The 18,330-nt window shown below is 35.4% G+C and overlaps 2 protein-coding genes and 1 pseudogene across 3 annotated transcripts; 2 read left to right on the top strand and 1 right to left on the bottom strand.

Moving 5' to 3' along the window:
* The first annotated feature begins 462 nt into the window (after positions 1–462).
* Positions 463–3,046, top strand: LOC143546476 (DNA-directed RNA polymerases II and IV subunit 5A pseudogene; annotated as a pseudogene). The gene is made up of 3 exons (XR_013137593.1): positions 463–662; positions 1,776–1,955; positions 2,831–3,046. The product of XR_013137593.1 is annotated as a DNA-directed RNA polymerases II and IV subunit 5A pseudogene (transcript).
* A 193-nt stretch (positions 3,047–3,239) lies between these two features.
* On the top strand, positions 3,240–8,656 carry LOC143546458 (uncharacterized). The gene is made up of 3 exons (XM_077038126.1): positions 3,240–4,099; positions 7,933–8,100; positions 8,202–8,656. Exons 1-3 carry the CDS (start codon positions 3,259–3,261, stop codon positions 8,423–8,425), a joined length of 1,233 nt encoding a protein of 410 aa, XP_076894241.1. The 5' UTR covers positions 3,240–3,258; the 3' UTR covers positions 8,426–8,656.
* A 1,261-nt stretch (positions 8,657–9,917) lies between these two features.
* Positions 9,918–17,496, bottom strand: LOC143546487 (chaperone protein dnaJ 16-like). Its single transcript, XM_077038150.1, has 11 exons — positions 17,213–17,496; positions 15,324–15,447; positions 15,126–15,208; positions 14,592–14,703; positions 13,591–13,695; positions 12,792–12,842; positions 12,210–12,299; positions 12,000–12,108; positions 11,673–11,821; positions 11,527–11,580; positions 9,918–10,474 (listed from the first exon to the last, which is right to left on the bottom strand). The coding sequence occupies exons 1-11, from the start codon at positions 17,362–17,364 to the stop codon at positions 10,226–10,228; spliced, it is 1,278 nt and encodes a 425-aa protein (XP_076894265.1). The 5' UTR covers positions 17,365–17,496; the 3' UTR covers positions 9,918–10,225.
* Positions 17,497–18,330: the final 834 nt, after the last annotated feature.

Below are 18,330 nucleotides of genomic sequence, written 5' to 3'. Positions count from 1 at the left end.
GAGCCAAAATGAGCTTCCCATACAAGGCTTGGGTTCTGGCTCGATAACTATGCAAGTTTTATCTGAGACTCGGGCTTGGCTTAAGCTCAAAATGCTTGGCTCGCTTCGAGCTTTTTATCAATTTGACCTCAAGTAGCTCGTGAGCGGGCAGCGGCTCGGCCTGTTTGCACCACTAGTAATTTGTATAGTCATAAACTCTAGCAATGTCCTCAAGATGTTGCTAGCTTTCTTAACTTTTCATACACATAAACGTATGTATGCTAATTGTATGATCTTACAGATAATTGTTTTAAGTTTAAATCTTATGGATCGAATGCATAATCTATGAGCTCACAGATAGTTTTCTTAATATCATTCACATAAAAGTAATTATGTGAAATATGTGTGATCTTACTGTTTTTTTTTTTCAAATTTTTGATTGTTTAACTTAGCTAGCTTGTGTGGTATAAAGACTATACGAGGATGGCGTTATCAGAAGAAGAAATCAGGCGATTATTTAGGATCAGGGAACTGTGATGCAGATGCTGAGAGACAGAGGTTATTTGGTTGGAGAGTTTGAGATCAATATGGACATGAATGATTTGTTGAGGAAATATGGTGAGAATATGAAAAGAGAAGATCTCCTTATCAGTAAGGCTAAAGCTAATGACAGCTCTGATCAGGTGAAAAATAATATGCTTTATTTATTCAGCACTTCAGTTCTTTGTTGAGTTTGATGATTATTTCATGTAATAATAATAATAATAATAATAATAATAATAATATAACATAAAAGAGTTCAAGGGGTCGTGCACAGTAACTTGTCGACGCCAAAGAGCTATAACTTTGTTTTCAGTTTGATCGGGTTTGCCATTCAAAAGGGGGTGGTGGTGCAGCTTGTTGCCCGCTTATCCACCTCTCTATTGTAATTGGATCCTTTTATTTAATATATGAAGATTATTTATAAAAATAAAAAAAACCTTATTGTTCCTACTTTCTTGCCATGTTCAAAAATCCATTTTTATGGAAATATAGCTGATTAACGCAACTAAAAGAATTACTGAAATAAATTCAAACGGAAGAAAAATGAATCCCAAACTCTCATTTGTTGGAGTGGAGTATAGTGCGCTTTAGGCACCAAGCGAGAAGGGTATCATCTTAGTTCTGGTTTATTCATTGATCTCAAACTTAGAACTTGTTTTCTTATTGATTCGACGGGCGGGCATTTTTGGATAAAGTCTATTCGAACCAAACACTTCAATTCTAATTCCTGTATACAGTTTTTAGTTGTGAAAGAAAATTTGCCTCAAGTAGCAGTCAAATCTTGTTATTTACTTTGCTAGAATTTTTTTAATTTATAAAAAAAGTTTCACGGGCCCCTGTTTTATTCTCGTCCCTGGGCCCTAGGATTTTCGAGGATTCTCAGGGACGACCTTATGTAGACGTGCAACATAAATATTTAAAAGAAATTTGGTGCTTTTTAAATAATGGTTTATTGCCAGTTACTGCATGAAATCCTGAATTATCATGATATTTTTTCCTCATGTTCATCTTTCTATCCATTGAAAAGTGGCTAATGTTAAGATGCCTACTTAATAAAGACTAATATATATATATATATATATATATATTAACATTTTTCATCTTAATGGTTTTTAGTGCTGAACTTTGTAACTACAAGTCATTTCTGTGCACACACTATTAATGTTTAGAGGCATTTGATGCCTGTTTTATCTGTTGAATATATAGTCTTTAATTCAACTTAATTTTTAACTTTTTACTGTTTTATTAATCAGATCTATGTCTTCTTTCCTGAGGAACCAAAGGTTGGTGTTAAAACCTTGAAGACTTACACCGAACGAATGAAATCAGAAAACGTTTTTCGAGCAGTTTTGGTTGTTCGAGAAAATTTGACGCCTTTTGCCCGAACCTGCATGAGTGAGATCGCTACAAAATTCCATTTGGAAGTTTTTCAGGTAATCGCTGCTTTCACTATGCTTAGTTTGCATATTATGTAATTTATTAGTGTTAGCAAATATTTAATATGGTAAAGTAATAACTAAACAGCTTTAGCTTATGTCTATAAAGTTATAAGCAGATTCTGATAATCAGTTTATTGAAAGCGGTTTAAACTTTAAATCGCCCTAAGAGTAAACTTTATTATTTTGAATCCACCAAGAGTAATAGTTTGAAGTAAGTAATCTCAAACTGCGTATTAAATCAACATATTTCTACATCCAAACAGGCGAACACTTAAAATTATTTATCTGCTTATGGAATATACAAAGAAAATAAGCGGTTTAAATACGCAACAATCCCAAACACCCTGTAAGATGCTCATATTTTAAAATGTATTTGATAAAATTTAATAAACTTTGCATCTCTTTTGTCTGTATGAACCTTTTTGTTTTTAATTTGGGCCTCATCATTGCAGTCTCCTTTATAACCTTTTTCGCTAGTACCCGGGCCGGGCCGGGCCTTTTGGCCAACAGCTGATTTCATATAAAGCTCTTAGTTTAGATAACAAGTATAACAATTACAAAAACCTCCAAAAACATGATTTAAAATTTTAAATTATAATTAATAATTACTACATATAACAATGACAGGTTCATTTATATCAGAATAAAAGGCAAAACTTGCATCTGTTTGTATTTCACATGTTTAAGAACTTCAATAATAAAAATCTGGTTAGCGGACTTTTTCGTGAAAAGAAACCAAGTATGTCGTTTTTATATTCTCTTACATAATTACCCTTACAAAAATTAACATGTTGATCGATAAATAAGCTGCAAATGCTAATTATGCTACTGCTTCTAGTGGTATTTATATAATTTTGTTTTAAGTACAGGAAGCAGAGTTACTGGTGAATGTTAAAGATCATGTTTTAGTTCCCGAGCATCAACTACTCACAACCGAAGAAAAGAAAACTTTGCTCGAAAGATACACCGTCAAAGAAACACAGGTTAACCGGTTAATCCCATGTTTTCTATATCATAATGCAACCACTGATTTAACACACACAATAATAATATTCGTATTATTACGTAAGCAAGTGGTCCGGTAACCGTTTGATCCACAAGCACTTTAATCCAACGGTTGAAAACGCACTATACGTTTCTCGAACAACGGACGCATAACACACTCGATCGTTTCCGTTTCTCGTGCTTGGAGGCCACGTAACCTTCATTTCATCAATCTGTACAATTAATTATTTCTATTCTATTCTATTCATCAATTGATTCTGTTAATTGAGTAAATGTGATTGAATTAACAGTTATGATGCGCATTATTAAGCTAAGGAACTGTTCACCGACGGTTTTAAGGCGATTTGTTGCGTCGTCGTTGATGAAATGTGATGTAGTCAGTTCCGGTTGTGTTTCCGGCGAGTTAACGGCGACATGGTTGAATTTAAGGCGTTTTGTTGCGTCAGCATCGGCGAAATGTGATGTAATCAGCTCCGGTTGTGTTTCCGGTGAATTAGCGGCGGATGATGTATGTTTTAACGATGCGATGAGCTCCGGTCTTGTTTCCGGCGAATTAGCTCCGAGACGGTTAAATTTACGGCGTTTTGTTACGTCATCACCGGCGAAATGTGACGTAATCAGTTCCGATTGTGTTTCCGGTGAATCGACGGCGAGACGGTTGGTTTTACGGCGTTTTGCTGCGTCATCACCGGATAAATGTGACATAATCAGCTCCGGTTGTGTTTCCGGTGAATTAGCTGCGAAACGGACGATTTTCCGAGGTTTTGTGACGTCATCACCGGCGAAATGTGACGTAATCAGTTCCGGTTGTGTTTCCGGCGAGTTATCAGCGCGACGGTTGACTTTACGGCGTGTTGTTACGTCATCACCGGAGAAATGTGACGTAATCAGTTCCGGTTATGTTTCCTGCGAGTTAGGGGCGAGACGGTTGAATTTACGGCGTTTTGTTACGTCATCGTCGGAGAAATGTGACGCGATGAGTTCCGGTCGTGTTTCGGTCGAATTAGCGGCGGAGGATGTGTGTTTTAATGATGAAGCTGTAGCATCTACAGCTGTGAAGTCTAGTGTGCTACCGACTCTTCTACAGCCACGAGTTGTGATATACGACGGCGTTTGTCATCTGTGTCACCGAGGTGAATATTCTCAATTTGTTTTGTAATTATGAATTTGTTTGTGTGCAGTTTGTAATGTTTCTATACGATTTTAGTTTGAAAAATTTTGTTGTTTGTGAAATTGATCAGTGAGTTGCTGCTACATTTGACTAAGTAATGCTTAAATTTTTAGTGTTATTGAATATTAGATATGTTGGTTCTAGTTAGGAGTGTTAGAATATCTGAACATGTTGAATTTGAACTGAGTTTATAATAATCTACAAATTATATAAACTGTTTGTGAAATTGATCAAATAATGTTTGGATTATGACTGCTGATGTTGAAGGTTAGAGATTATAGTTCTAGTTTGCTGAGTGTAGCCAGTTGATTTTCTATAAATTGCTGGTACACTTGATTACGTAGTGCTCAAATTTAGTGTTATTTATTCTCAATTCATTCTATCGTGTTATGATTTTGCTTGCGTGCTCGGTACAATATGTAATCTTCCGATTAAAGTTTGATCTGATTTTAGTTTGCTTTTGAACTGTTTGTGAAATTGATTAAATAGTGCTCGGATTTAGGGTTATTGACGGTTAGATATCCGAGCCCTTACTTGCTTAATGAGATCTGTGTAGTATAGTTGCTAAGGGTGCAAACTCAGTCAAGCTACTCAAGATTGGATTGAAAAAAAGCTCGAAATGAACTGAGATTTTCGAGCTGAAGCCGAGCCTGAGCCTAAAATAAAGCTCGTTGAGCTATCGAGCCCGGGCTCCAGTCTTGTCTGAGAAGCTTGTTTAGGCTCGTCGAGTCTCAACGAGCCTTGTGAATTTTTAAGTTTGATTTTTGAACATCCATTGATTTCACACTGCACAACTGAGCTCGAGCCGAGCATTGGCTCATTTAAGGTACTTCACAAGCTCAAGCTGAGCTTAGGCTCGTTTAAGGTTTTTCCCAAATTATATAAACTATTTAAACACGTATATAAATTAATTAATAAATATTAAACGAACCGAGCTCAAGCTTGAAAAGAGAATCACGAGCCAGGCTCAAGCTCTCGTAAGTCAAAACTGTTAGGAACAAAGCGGCGCGCGGAAGCGAAACAGCACACACATGCACAACGATAAACACGCATAAACGAAAATATAAACGACACAAGAATTTAACGTGGTTCGGTCCCCGCGAGGGGACCTACGTCCACGGGCTGCAACTAGGTTTTCTTATTAGCTCAGAACAAAGATTACAATTACATGATGGGATATATATAATAAACAATATTAGGGTTAAACATAATTAGAAACCAAAACTGGGCCTCCTAATAAAACCGGCCCAAAGGCCTTCATAACCCAACAATCTCCCACTTGAAGGCCTTGCGATAAATTCCAGCCTGCCATCCAAGTAAATATAACAATCTCATTCATCCAGTAACTCTAGTAATCTTCAGTAATAGAAATCTACCAAGCCTCCAGTTCCAAGAACAAGCTAAAACTTCAACAAAAGAAGTTCTCCAAGCCTCCAGTTCTCTAGGAACAAACTAAGATTTCTACCAATCCACACCCTGGTTGCATCCGCCCTTCTCATCAGTTACCTGAAAGGCCTATTGAAGCTCCCGAGAACTCCAATCCGGTCATCCCAGACCCAGCCATGACAAAACTCGCCAATGACTCATCCTCAATCTTAACCGACCCTCACTTACTCACACAACCGGCTTCAAAGACTTCCAGAGGATAAACACTCTCCAAATCAGCAGACTATACTAGGAGAGATTTTCACATTCGGATTCCTGGTCCTCCGAACCCAACGTCCCTTTGGAAACAAACCTAGAACACACCTGCGTGCTCCCACTGTTACCAAAACCCCGAACATGTTCAGACCTCTGAATACGCTCAAGCTGACATCCTCGTGGCTCTAGGCTTCATGTCTGCAAACTGAAACCCCTTAGCTCTACCCGATTCAGCGAGCCAAGACCTTATAACTCGGAAGTTGGTTCACTTCTTCCGACGATACAAAAAAAAAACTCGTATCTTCCAAAAGTCTTTAATTAAAAGATTCAACAATGCTTCATTGAAGTGAGTAACAAATAAAGCATACCATAATCTTGAACCCAAGAGTCGTCACCGCCTTCACTGAGTCCCAATGCATCAACCTCAGATACATTCTCAAAAGCAGAATTCCAAACCTTTCGACATCGACTCTTAAAATGTCTCACCTCTACGCAACCTATCAAGTCGACTATGCCCAACTCCCACTGTTTCTGTTATCCCAACCCATGCCACACCAACACTCCATGAGATGAACCCCACTCGTACTATCCCGGCAAATAACTTTACCCAACACGAGATTATGAACCTCTCAAATGGTGTACCACTGATCACCACCAAACAAGATATAACTTCACAATTCCAAACGAACAAGAAGTAATAATCACAGTTTCGAACCAGCTAACAGGCAAACAGCTATAACAACAGTAGAACTTTCATGAAATCAAGCGGTACCAAGGGTTCTATGACCGTACACACGATCAGTTAACTCAAACCCTAACCGAAAGATCATCCAAACGAGCAATAGTTTACATGACTTGCCACTAACCTCATTTTTTTTTTCACTTATGCCGTCACCAGCACACCCGCTGGTTCCATTTTCTCCAAGTTTATCCATCACCAGTACTATATCCAAGTTCACATGACAAACCAATCAACCAAAATCCATAACCGTCAACATTCCGATCATAACCACCTCGTCTTCAGTTATAACAATAACAAACGAGAACAAATCGAAAACAGTGAACAGACACAACAAGGGCACGGGCCTAAACTTGACGATTGTTCAACAGAACACTGCCAAATAAACCGATTTGCTCTTGCAATAACCGATAAATCAACTAACTGTAAATAAACTATATAAAGTTACCTCAGACTAATCTCTTGCAAACAAATCTGAACCCGAACCTAAATGGTCTTCACAAAACCCGGTTCCCTAATTTACGGTTGATAATAAATAGTCAAACCCTAACTCAGCCTGACAGCCACCAATCTTGACTGTCGATCACTGATGAACACGAACCAGAAATTAACCCTGCGATCTCCAAGAGTTATTCACGGTGACGGACCTACCCAACCCTAATCACCAAAAAACAGATTCGAACCAAAACCTTCTGCGAAATCGTTACCAGTGCAACGAACCGTGTGTCCAACAAGCCAAAGCTCTGATGCCACTTGTTAGGAACAAAGCGGCGCGCGGAAGCGAAACAGCACACACATGCACAACGATAAACACGCATAAACGAAAATATAAACGACACAAGAATTTAACGTGGTTCGGTCCCCGCGAGGGGACCTACGTCCACGGGCTGCAACTAGGTTTTCTTATTAGCTCAGAACAAAGATTACAATTACATGATGGGATATATATAATAAACAATATTAGGGTTAAACATAATTAGAAACCAAAACTGGGCCTCCTAATAAAACCGGCCCAAAGGCCTTCATAACCCAACAAAAACAAGCCGAGCTCGGGCTTGGATCAGCTCGTTCACACCCCTAGTAGCTGCTAAGTTCAAAATAACCAGAAGGAAGAGTAACAATTCAAACACAATTTCTTTGTATTTTTGAAAAATTTTTTTACCTGAATTGTTGATACATTTGATTGAGTAATGTTTGAAGTCAGTGTTATTGATTACTATAGCTCATAGTTTTAGTTAGGAGCGTTAAAAACCGTTGAATTTGACCTAAGTTCATAATAGCCTACAATTTGTGAACAATGATCTTTAGCTTGTTAGGTGATTGATTACTAATGAACTAGAAGAATAGGCTACAATGCATACTCAGTTTATTCATTCACAAGAAACTTATGTGCCATCTTTATTTTGTTTATGCAGGGGTGAAGTTAGTGATTAATGCAGACAAACACAGGAAAATAAAGTTCTGCTGTCTTCAATCCAAGGCTGCTGAACCGTACTTGAGGATATGTGGTGTGGATCGTGAGGATGTTCTTCGTCGGTTTTTGTTTATTGAAGGACCCTATGAATACCACCAAGGATCTACTGGTTAGCAATGCTATTATTTGTAATTATTATTCTATCTTTCTACAGACTATTGCTAATGTTATATTGTTACATGTAACATTCGGAATCATCTTCTTTTTCAGCTGCACTGAAAGTGTTATCTTACTTGCCATTGCCATACTCAGCTTTGAGCACACTCATGATCATACCAACTCCCATACGCGATCTTGCGTACGACTACATCGCTAAAAGACGTTATGACTGGTTTGGTAAAGACACAAATTGCTTAGTTTTGAAGGAGAAAGAATTGCTAGAACGGTTCATTGATAGGGACGAAATGGTCCAGAAAGAATGGTCAGACGAGTAACTCGTCTTTTGCAAAGTAAGGTCTTTTAATCGATGTTTACAGTATTTTACAAGAAGCTTAGATATGAGTTTAGTAAATGATTACTTGATTAGCGAGTATTAGTTGAAAGAAATTGTGGTTTAGTCTGTTAATGAAGTAAAGAGTAGAAGTTTAAACGCGTTGTAGCTTAAGATGTCTTCTGTGTCTCTTAACTCTACATGAAGCTAATGCCATGGTATATTAAGTTATTAAAAATCTATAAATCTTTGTTATTGATGATTACTTGAATAGTGTTCCGTCACACACACAAAATCATTTGTTCAATCTCGGGTTGTATACTTGTATAACCCGTTTTAACAACCCGAATTCAAAAAACAGAGGGTGGCGGTGGTGTTCTCGAATTACCTGAGGTACCCGCATGTGTTTACCCGAGACTACCCCCCGCCTCCCCTAGGTAGGGCCGTCCAAACCGCTCGTCGCTCGAACTCGTTCGCCGCTCGCTCGGAAATTGCTCGCTCGTTTTTTCGCTTGATTGTAAATGAGTTGCTCTGCTTGGTTTGGTTTGCAAACGAGCCAAGCAACGAGCAAAGGTCTGCTTGGTTCGGTTCGGCTCGAATATTTTTAATTTATTTTATATATAATTATATATGAACAAATATATAAATATATAGACAAAACACATAAATATAGGCTTACAATTTTTTAACCCCTTTAAATTTTTCCTATTCCGTCAATTTATAGTTTTATTTGTTCCCTTCAAGTCTTTAGAATATTATAAGTTTGTTTACATGATCATTTTATCTCACTTCAAACTTACTTTTAATAAAAATTTACAATCTATTACACGTTTGTTTAAAAACTACTAATTTATTTATAATATATATAATATACAACCTTTAAACTTGTTTCTTGTTGAAAATTTTAAAGTGAAAAAGAAATAAATAATGCTCGATGCTCGATCGAAAAATGCTCGATTCGATTTTGGTTCGTTTTGGTTTTCGCTTGGTTCGAATTTCCGCCGTTTAGTTTGGTTCAGTTGTAAACGAGCCAAGAAACGAGCAAGCCTTTGCTCGGTTCGTCTCAGCTTGTGAACAACCCTACCCTTAGGTAAACAAAGTTTGTTAAAATCATCATCATCATCATCGTACTCAGTATATCCCACCAATAGCAAAGCTATAGTAGGATCTGAGGAGGGTAAGATGTAGACAGCCTTACCTCTACCCCATAAGGATAGAGAGGCTGCTTCCGGTGAGACCCCCGGCTCGAAGGTAAACAAAGTTTGTTAAAAGTTGACCTTTTATTTTATTTATAGTTTTTTTAGTATTATGGATGACAATTTATTTAATTTATAGATTTATTAAAAGAAGATTGATTACTAGAAATTTGTTAAAATTCATTCAACAGTTTGTATTATAATCTAAACTTTTATTGGTTTAATTAACAAACTTTTATAATCTTTTGCTTAAGGTTTGAAATTACATATACCTAAATAACATGATCAACTAGTCGCTACCACACAATAGTGTCTTGTAATAAATGATACTTAAATTTACATAACATCTTGAAACTTAATAAGAAACAAAACTGAACTAAGTAACATATCAAGAACAAATTTACAAACAATGATCAAATACTCCTAGGGCCTACATAAAACTTTTTACTCGTTCACGAGCATAATGAACATAAATAACTTTTAAATCTGTATTCGAAACGAAGCAAAATGTACAACCAGAATGCAATGCAATAGATTGTTTTCTTTCCGACAATAGACTCTATTCCGCATTTTGTGATTCTGATGTCATATCAAAATGTCCAAATGTCTCAGCAAGGTTTCCTCTTGTCAACCTTTACATGAATATTGAACCATTTTTTCTTCTTTATCCTGTCCCCTGATGACTGCTTTTGGTGGCCATCTTCTTTTGACTGCTTCGACACACCGACATCTTCTTTTGACTGCTTTGACACACCTCGTCTCTTAATTCTATGACCGCTGCTACTGCTGCGCTTTGTTGGTGGGATCGTTGTGTACGAGGCGTGTATCTCGTTTCTTTGTTTAAGAAGGTCATCAATCTACAAAAGTCAAAAATATAAAAATTAGCAATAAGTTTAGCTTTTTTTGTTTTATTTGACAATACTACAACTTTGTTTGCAACACTATGTTGTATATGATTATGTTGTCATAGGCGGGCGCCTGGACGGACAGGTCGAAATTTTAAACTGGCAAACAGCTTAAAAATGTTTGAACTTTGTTTGACTTGACTGGTTTTTATAGTCATTTTACTTAGTATTTAATTATCAATGTTCTATGCTTATATAATTTTTGTTGCGCCTCGGCCGTGTCTTGTGCCTTTAGCTACTAAGGCATACACATAGGGGACAGGGGTTATAATTAAACTTTTGAGGTGTGTTGCAAATCAAGTTCAAGCTACTGTAGTAGTCTTGTGAGTCAAGCTCGAATATTAAATACTTGGCTCATAAAGCTCGCAACTGCTAGTTGTAAAATATTAACCTTGCTACAATTGAGCCGAATTAAAAAGTACTGGCTATATAATTGAGCTCAAGTTTGACAATGTAGGCTTTAAATTTTGAAAAACTAATAGTTTTATTTACATAATATTTCATGTAAAATGACTTAAACCATTTCTTTTCCTTTTGGATATTTTATAGGTTACTTAGTTGTAGGGATGAGATCGGTACATATTCGGTACCGGTGCAATGTTAGTCGTTACAAAATGTTCATCTCTACAGGGCATCGGTACCATACCAGTATTGTACTGAACATACTGATATTGAATTTCTGGAAAAGTAGGTAACAAATATCGGTACAGCACCAGTTTGGTATGATACGGGTGGACAATTACTCGTTACAAAATGTTTCTCTCAATATGATATTGGTTTCATACCAACACCAGTGCCGAAAATAGCGATACCGAATTTCTGGTAAAGTGGGTACCGAATACCGTACCAATTCTATAGGTACGGGACCGGTTCGGTATGGTATCGGTATCAAATGCTCATTCCTATTTCTCTGTTATCAATAGATGATGGGGTGTTTTAGTGTTTTATCAAGCAAATACAAACAACCCCTTAAGACTAAGATGTGATAATATTTAAAAACTTACCTCCTGCATTTCTTGAGCGTATCTACTGGTCATCTCCGTGAATTGCGCAAGAACCTGTAGATATATAACATTTAATTCAAATCAAAACAAAACATATTTTAATTTGTCAATTAAAAGACTAATAAAGCAAATCAAAATTAACCAACCTCTTTATATTCACTTTCAAACTTTGAAAGCTCAAATCGTTTTGACAAAATCTGACCTTCAACTTCCCGTAGACTTTCTTTCTGTTCCGTGAAAGAAGCTGTGCAGATCACTTCTATTGTGTAGCTTACACTTTTGAAAAAATTGTCACCTACAAAAGAAAACGGACAACTATATTAATAGCTTTATAATGATCAAAAGAACCCACGTGTTACCATATTAAATAGGTCTCTTCATAATTAAACGGGTCAAATTTACCGCTCTTTTATCAAAATATTTTGAGAGAAGTAAATCTTGCATTTAAACTGACAAATAGGCAGAAACCTAACCGTAAACAGCGAATGTGTGCACCCCGGCTTTTATTTCATTTATTTCACATGGTTGAAATCCATCTAGTTTTTTGAAGAAGGCAGCATCTGGATCCTTTGCAGATGCCACCTAGCGTCAGATGGACAGGAAGTTAAAGAGAATAAAGTTATGGAAATTAAGCACACGTTTAATCGTCACAATCACGTAGAGGATGATTAATATTTACTCACTGAATGAGATGGTCGATCCAGTCGATAGACTGGGAAACCAAGAAAATACATTCCCGCAGATGTCACCTTCCCTGTTTTTGCACTATCTTCCTGCAATAGTTTTAATTTTAAAAATTAGGACATTGTTAGAACTATAATATGAAGAAAAATCCAGCGGTTCTGTACAATAGCTGATTTTCTTATTTTTAAAATCTGTGACGTGGCATATTTGTCTGTCGTTTTAAAACATCTGATTTGATATATAATAATTATTGCTTAAACATAGTTTTGAAAAAAGTATCATTTCACAAGCATGTAAATAACAATAATTTTAGTTTTTTTAATCCTAAGAATTTTGTTACACATGTGGCATCTGATGTAGTAGTTAGCATGGCATCAACAAACGCCTCATCAGGTAAAAGCCGTCAAAAAGAGGTTCGTTGCAAAATTCTTTATAACTTAAGTTGCTTAAATAATGTGAAGTTCAATTCTTTTTCTTGTCCTTTGCCTCGCTAGCTAAAAACGATCTTTGAGCTTCTAAAGTTCGGTTGTTGCACGAAAAAAATCTAAGTAAATATCTTTATTGAGTAATGATCACTATACCTGTAGAGCGAGATTCAATCCACCATTTTCTTCCAGATCAAAATACAAAAGCTGCACAAAGTTAAAAGATTTTGAGTAAACACAAGACATTATGCTTATATCATCATCATCATCATCATCATCATCATCATCATCATCATCGTACTCAGTATATCCCACCAATAGCAATGCTATGGTAGGGTCTGAGGAGGGTAAGATGTAGACAGCCTTACCTCTATCCCATAGGGATATAGAGACTGCTTCCGGTGAGACCCCCGGCTCGATAGTAGTTTTGCATCAAGCCTTGGACATAAGGCACATAGCACTCAATCATCGGGACACCGGCTGATTGGTGCATGTGCCCTTGTCTTTCGGCTATCAACGCCACCACATGATGCCTGATTAACCTTCCGCCACTTTTAACGTTATTTTCATGAGATTAGTAAAATAATGTCAAAATTAGTGCAATTTTACTTTTGCCCACCTGAGGGTTCACGCATATATACATTATATGCACGCACCGCAAGCAGGGCGTCGACATTATGCTTATATCAGACAGTTAAATGTACATACTAGTTTTGCAAGTAAAGAATTAAATGTACACTCTGAGAAACTTTTGACCCGTTAAAAGAAAAATATAACATGAGTCAACCGATATATAAGTGAATAGGTCAAAACGTTATCTATATGAATATGATATACAGTAGACTAGTAGAGTTTCAAAACTGGATCTTAACTGGTGAATTTGAAGTTTAAAATTAATCATAAATGTCAATCAATCTACATTATGAGTTTGTCGAGAAATAAATCGATTACTAACCTTAAACTTGCTCTTGTCTGATGATTGCACTCGGCAAACTAATCCAGCTTGCGCTTCTTGCTCTGTTATTTTGACTGAATAGAAATGAGCACATTGCTTCTCAACCTGCACCATTTGCAAAATATTCATATTAATATAATGTCACTTGCAAGAGTTCTTTCTATTTATTTTATAGCAACAGGCAACAGGTTTTAGCATTCAAACTTTCACATATCTTTCTAAATTTGATAAAATCATATCTAACCTTTTGGATAACGAAAAATATCATATTTACCAACTTAATAGTAAATAAAATGGATAAGGACACCCAATTTATGAAGTTTTTTCATTGACCCAGTATATGTATCTATTATCATTTATACCAAATTTGATAAAAATAAAACAAATTGGATGACGAATATAAAGTTATAATATAGTATAATAACTATTATGTAACTGAAAATTTAGCAAACGGCCAATAATGGAAGGACATTTTCGTCATGTAATACGTACAAATTATAACTTTATATTCGCCTTCTAATTTGGTTTTTGTCAGATTTGGTATTAACGAAATTTAAATTTTTGAATCACTAAAAATATCATATATTCCTACTTATAAAGTTTTTTCATATTTGAACTACTTTATAGACCCAATCAGTGTGTATCTAGTTTCGTTTATACCAGATTTGACAAGAAACCAAATTGGATGACGAATATAAAGTTATAATCTGTGGTGAACAAAAATAGCATTGATTACTTTTGACTATTATGTAATTGAAAATTTTATAAATGACCAATACTGGAAGGACATTTTGTCATGTAATATGTACAAGTTATAACTTTATATTCGCCATCTAATTTGTTTTTTTTTTGTCAGATTTGGTATAAAAGAGACTGGATACATGTTGACACTAAATAAAAGATAACCAATTACTTAAAACAATCTGTTTTCACTGAAAAGACAAAATGAATTCAAACCAAAAACTAGATAAAGAAACATTAGCGGTTACTGGTTAGCCTACCTTACGAGCAACAGGTTGCCCTAACGTAATTTGCTCAACAGTAACTGCACCATTTAGTGCCTCCTCCAACAAAGTGGCGGATACAGTAGTTTTTATGGGCACTCCAAGTTTGCTGCAATTATATGCATTTTATAAAAACCTTAAGGCAGCTGGAAGCATACAAATTAATAAACAAAAGTAGAGGTACAAGATGGATGAGTCGGGGAATTGGTCAAAACTGGTCATTTTTAGTATGGGTCGAACAACTTTTTTTGTCTGTTTAGGAATATAATTATGAAAAAAAAACAGTTTCAGTTATGAGTGCATTGCATGAAAACATAACTAATAAGTAGGTTAGCAATTATAACTTTTACAATCTTGGAACCATAAAAAAATTGGATGATTTACGCGTTATTAATAATATACGGGCGACTTTTGACCTGTTCTTGAGATAAAATACAACCCAAACCGTTCCATTTATAAGTAAATTGTCAGAAAGACCACCTCTAAGACAGAAAAAAAAAAGTTTTATGAGCGTTTTGTTGTAAAAAAAACCTGAATATTGCAGCGAACATTGTATTCATAGCACCCAAGCTTGAAAGATCTAGCTCCAAATCTTGGCCTTCTTTGTCAACAGCCTGCATCCATGACTAATGTGTCAACATAAAGTCATATACTAAAAAAATAAAAAGCAAACTGTAAATTGTTTAGATTTATTTGATGGCATATGCATGAATATATAGAGAACTTGACCTCAAAACCAGCAGTGTCGTATTGATGCCTTTTATCTGGATCGGATAATATGTTGTAGGAAAATGTTATCTCGTTAAACATGTCACTTGCTTTAGGATCATTTGCATTCTTGTCAGGATGGTACCTATGATACAGTATCAACATAAATTCATCGCCAATAAATAAAGTAGTACATGAATTTATTGCAGACTAATATGATCTCAAAAAGCAAAAATAACTTATTAAAAAAATTGAGCACATTTATTAGATGTAACTCTTTCTAAAATACTAAATGAAACATATAATGGCAAAAATGAGGAGTGTGGTAATTTCTTATCCTTGGGTACATTCAAATACATAAGATGATACAAATACGGTCCTCTTAAGTTTAAGATAAAACTGTAAACGAAACACAAAACGATTATTTCGACAGAAAAATCCTTCATGCAACCAATTCACGTTCGCTGTTTGTAAGGTACTTGGTAAGCATAGCAAAGGTTGGTTATACAAAGAACTTTTGTTAGAAAATAACTACTATATTGTTGTCAATCATATCATAGGGTTGACAGTTTCTTAAGATTAAGCACCGAATAACAGCCTCAAAACACTTGTACAATATTCAATACAAAACCAGTTATGGCTTCAAACATCGGCTCGTTTAACTAGGCCGAGCAAACATCGGCTCGTTTAACTAGGCCGAGCAAACATCGGCTCGTTTAACTTCAAAATCATGCTCGAGCCTAGTTGAGCTGCCTCGTTTAATTTCGAGCTCGAGCTCGACATTACTTAGAAATGTTTATGCACTTTGGTTCTTAAAGGCACTCCATATCACCTATCCCTAAAATATCCCTAAAATAAGTATTCCTTAAACCATGTAATCACCTAACCGACAGGGAGCTTAACCCCGTGAAGGGACGAATCAGGGCTTTAATCCCGGGTTCAACCCGACAGGGGGCGAGGGTTTATGGATTCCGTTCAAATAAGAATGTAATCCCCTAACCCTTCCTCAAATTACTAATAATACAAACTACAATTAAAAAACCTAATGTGGTAATTACATAAATCCTTTTTCCTAGAACATAATTAATTCCTCAAATACCCAAATCCGAATTTTAACGAATGCATAATTTTACTCAAAATCTTAATTCGACATAATTTTTCTAACAAAATTATACCACTTCAAAATTGAAAGTTATACTTAAACTTCTAACAAAATTAACAGAAATCTAAAGTTAGATAACGTACTTTTAACCGAACCGACTTCAGTTATCAGTTTCAGTTATGGATTTTCCAAAAACCAAAAATCAGTTATTAGTTAGGCTATGTGTAGTAGAGGGGCTACAAAATGGGTGTTTTATGCCATGTGGCGCCCAGTCAGCAAATTGTGGGTTTTTGTTTTAGGGGTGTAATGGTGTTGTAGCTCAATATATATATATACATAAAAATATATCTCACACACACACACATTAAATAATAATAATAATAATAATAAAAGTGGGCGAGTAAAACTCACCCCCCCCCCCTTATCGCCCCATCTGTCGCCCGGTGGGGAGGGGGGGTGTTCCATATCAAAATCGCCCCCATCGCCCCACATTTCTCGGCCACTACGAACGGCCTTATAGGCAAGAACCAAACTGAATCGAACCGAACCGATGTTTGCTCAATCACTCCTAGCACCAAGAACCAATTAACCAAATGTAATAATAATAATTACATAAATCCTTTAGCCTAACAAAAACATAATTAATTAATGAATTACTCAAATCTGCATTTAACAAGTCATAAATCACTAATTTAACAAACACATAACCACATAAAATAACAGAAATCATACCTAATTGAGTAAATTGTAACAAAATTATTAACAGAAATCTAAAATGAGTTAGATAATAATAATAATAATAACTTACTTCAAGGCCAATTTCCGGTAAGCAGATTTAATTTCCTGATCTGTAGAGTTACGAGCTACACCAAGCACGTCGTACGGATCTCTCAACACCGACGAAGACTCTTTATTATTATTATTATTATTCTCCGATTTAGACGACTTATTCGGCGGCATATTTTGAAACAAAACCTAATAATAATAATAATAATAATAATGTTTATATTATATAAAGGTTGCGTGATTCGTGTTGTTGTGACGGAGAAGAAGAAGAAGAAGATGCTGTGTATGTAGAGAATCACAGCTCTTTTAGTTTTAGTTTTGAGAGTCTTGAAGAGAGAGTGTGTGATGCCGATAAAAGATTTGTCTTTGTTTGAAATGTTGCAAAAGGAAGGCCTCTACTTTTGGGTTTGTTAGACATTAGTCCTTGTGTGTTTGTAGATAAAAAACGTATCTGGAATATCCGAAAATTAGAATCCGAATTTCAATATTCGGATTAGGATACTGCTTTTAAAAATTTTCGGGGAAGATTTAGTGAATAATAAATATTATTTATAAATTTCGGATAAGTTTTAGATATTTTGGATAATTTTATGAAATTTCGGATAACTTTTCGAATATTTCGGATAATTTTCAGATATCATAAATATTTTTAAAATTAGATCTTTAAATAATTTTATAATTTATAATTATTTTATCAGATTTTCGGATATATGAAATTTTGGATTCGGATAGTGAAATTCACTATCCGAAAGGTCTGGATATTCGACTTTGAACACACCTAGTTACAACCTTACCGATATCTATAGTCTAGTAAATACAAAGATTTTTCCGATAATAAATTTCCGATAAATTTCGGATAATTTTTTAGAGATTTAGGATAATTTTTCAAATATTTCGGATATTTTTTTGGATTTTTCGGATATCTGAAATATTTCTAAAAATATATATTTTTTTAATTATTTTGTAATTTTTTTTTCCAGATTTTGGGATATCCGGCTTACCATCTGATCGGGTTTTCAAAGTTTCTGATAATGATACGGATTATGAAAACCACTAACCGAAAGGTCCGAATATCTTACTTTGGACACCTTTAGTTACAACCTTACTGATATCTACGATATGGGTAATGAAGGGTCATAA

The sequence above is a fragment of the Bidens hawaiensis genome, unplaced genomic scaffold (assembly GCF_021521415.1).
Source record: "Bidens hawaiensis isolate Kalapana, Puna unplaced genomic scaffold, B.hawaiensis_p1.1 tig00014352_1, whole genome shotgun sequence".
NCBI classification, from domain to species: Eukaryota; Viridiplantae; Streptophyta; class Magnoliopsida; order Asterales; family Asteraceae; genus Bidens; species Bidens hawaiensis.
This window is presented reverse-complemented; position numbering and strand designations above follow the sequence as displayed.

Excerpts from the sequence above, each read along its gene's own strand:
- LOC143546458 (XM_077038126.1), top strand. The coding sequence starts at position 3,259 with ATGATGCGCATTATTAAGCTAAGGAACTGTTCACCGACGGTTTTAAGG. Across the intron at positions 4,100-7,932 it reads TTGTCATCTGTGTCACCGAG|GGGTGAAGTTAGTGATTAAT; the intron begins GTGAATATTCTC and ends TTGTTTATGCAG. Across the intron at positions 8,101-8,201 it reads ATACCACCAAGGATCTACTG|CTGCACTGAAAGTGTTATCT; the intron begins GTTAGCAATGCT and ends CTTCTTTTTCAG.
- LOC143546487 (XM_077038150.1), bottom strand. The coding sequence starts at position 17,364 with ATGCCGCCGAATAAGTCGTCTAAATCGGAGAATAATAATAATAATAAT. Across the intron at positions 15,209-15,323 it reads ACGACACTGCTGGTTTTGAG|GCTGTTGACAAAGAAGGCCA; the intron begins GTCAAGTTCTCT and ends TCATGGATGCAG. Across the intron at positions 12,300-12,791 it reads GATTGAATCTCGCTCTACAG|GAAGATAGTGCAAAAACAGG; the intron begins GTATAGTGATCA and ends AAACTATTGCAG.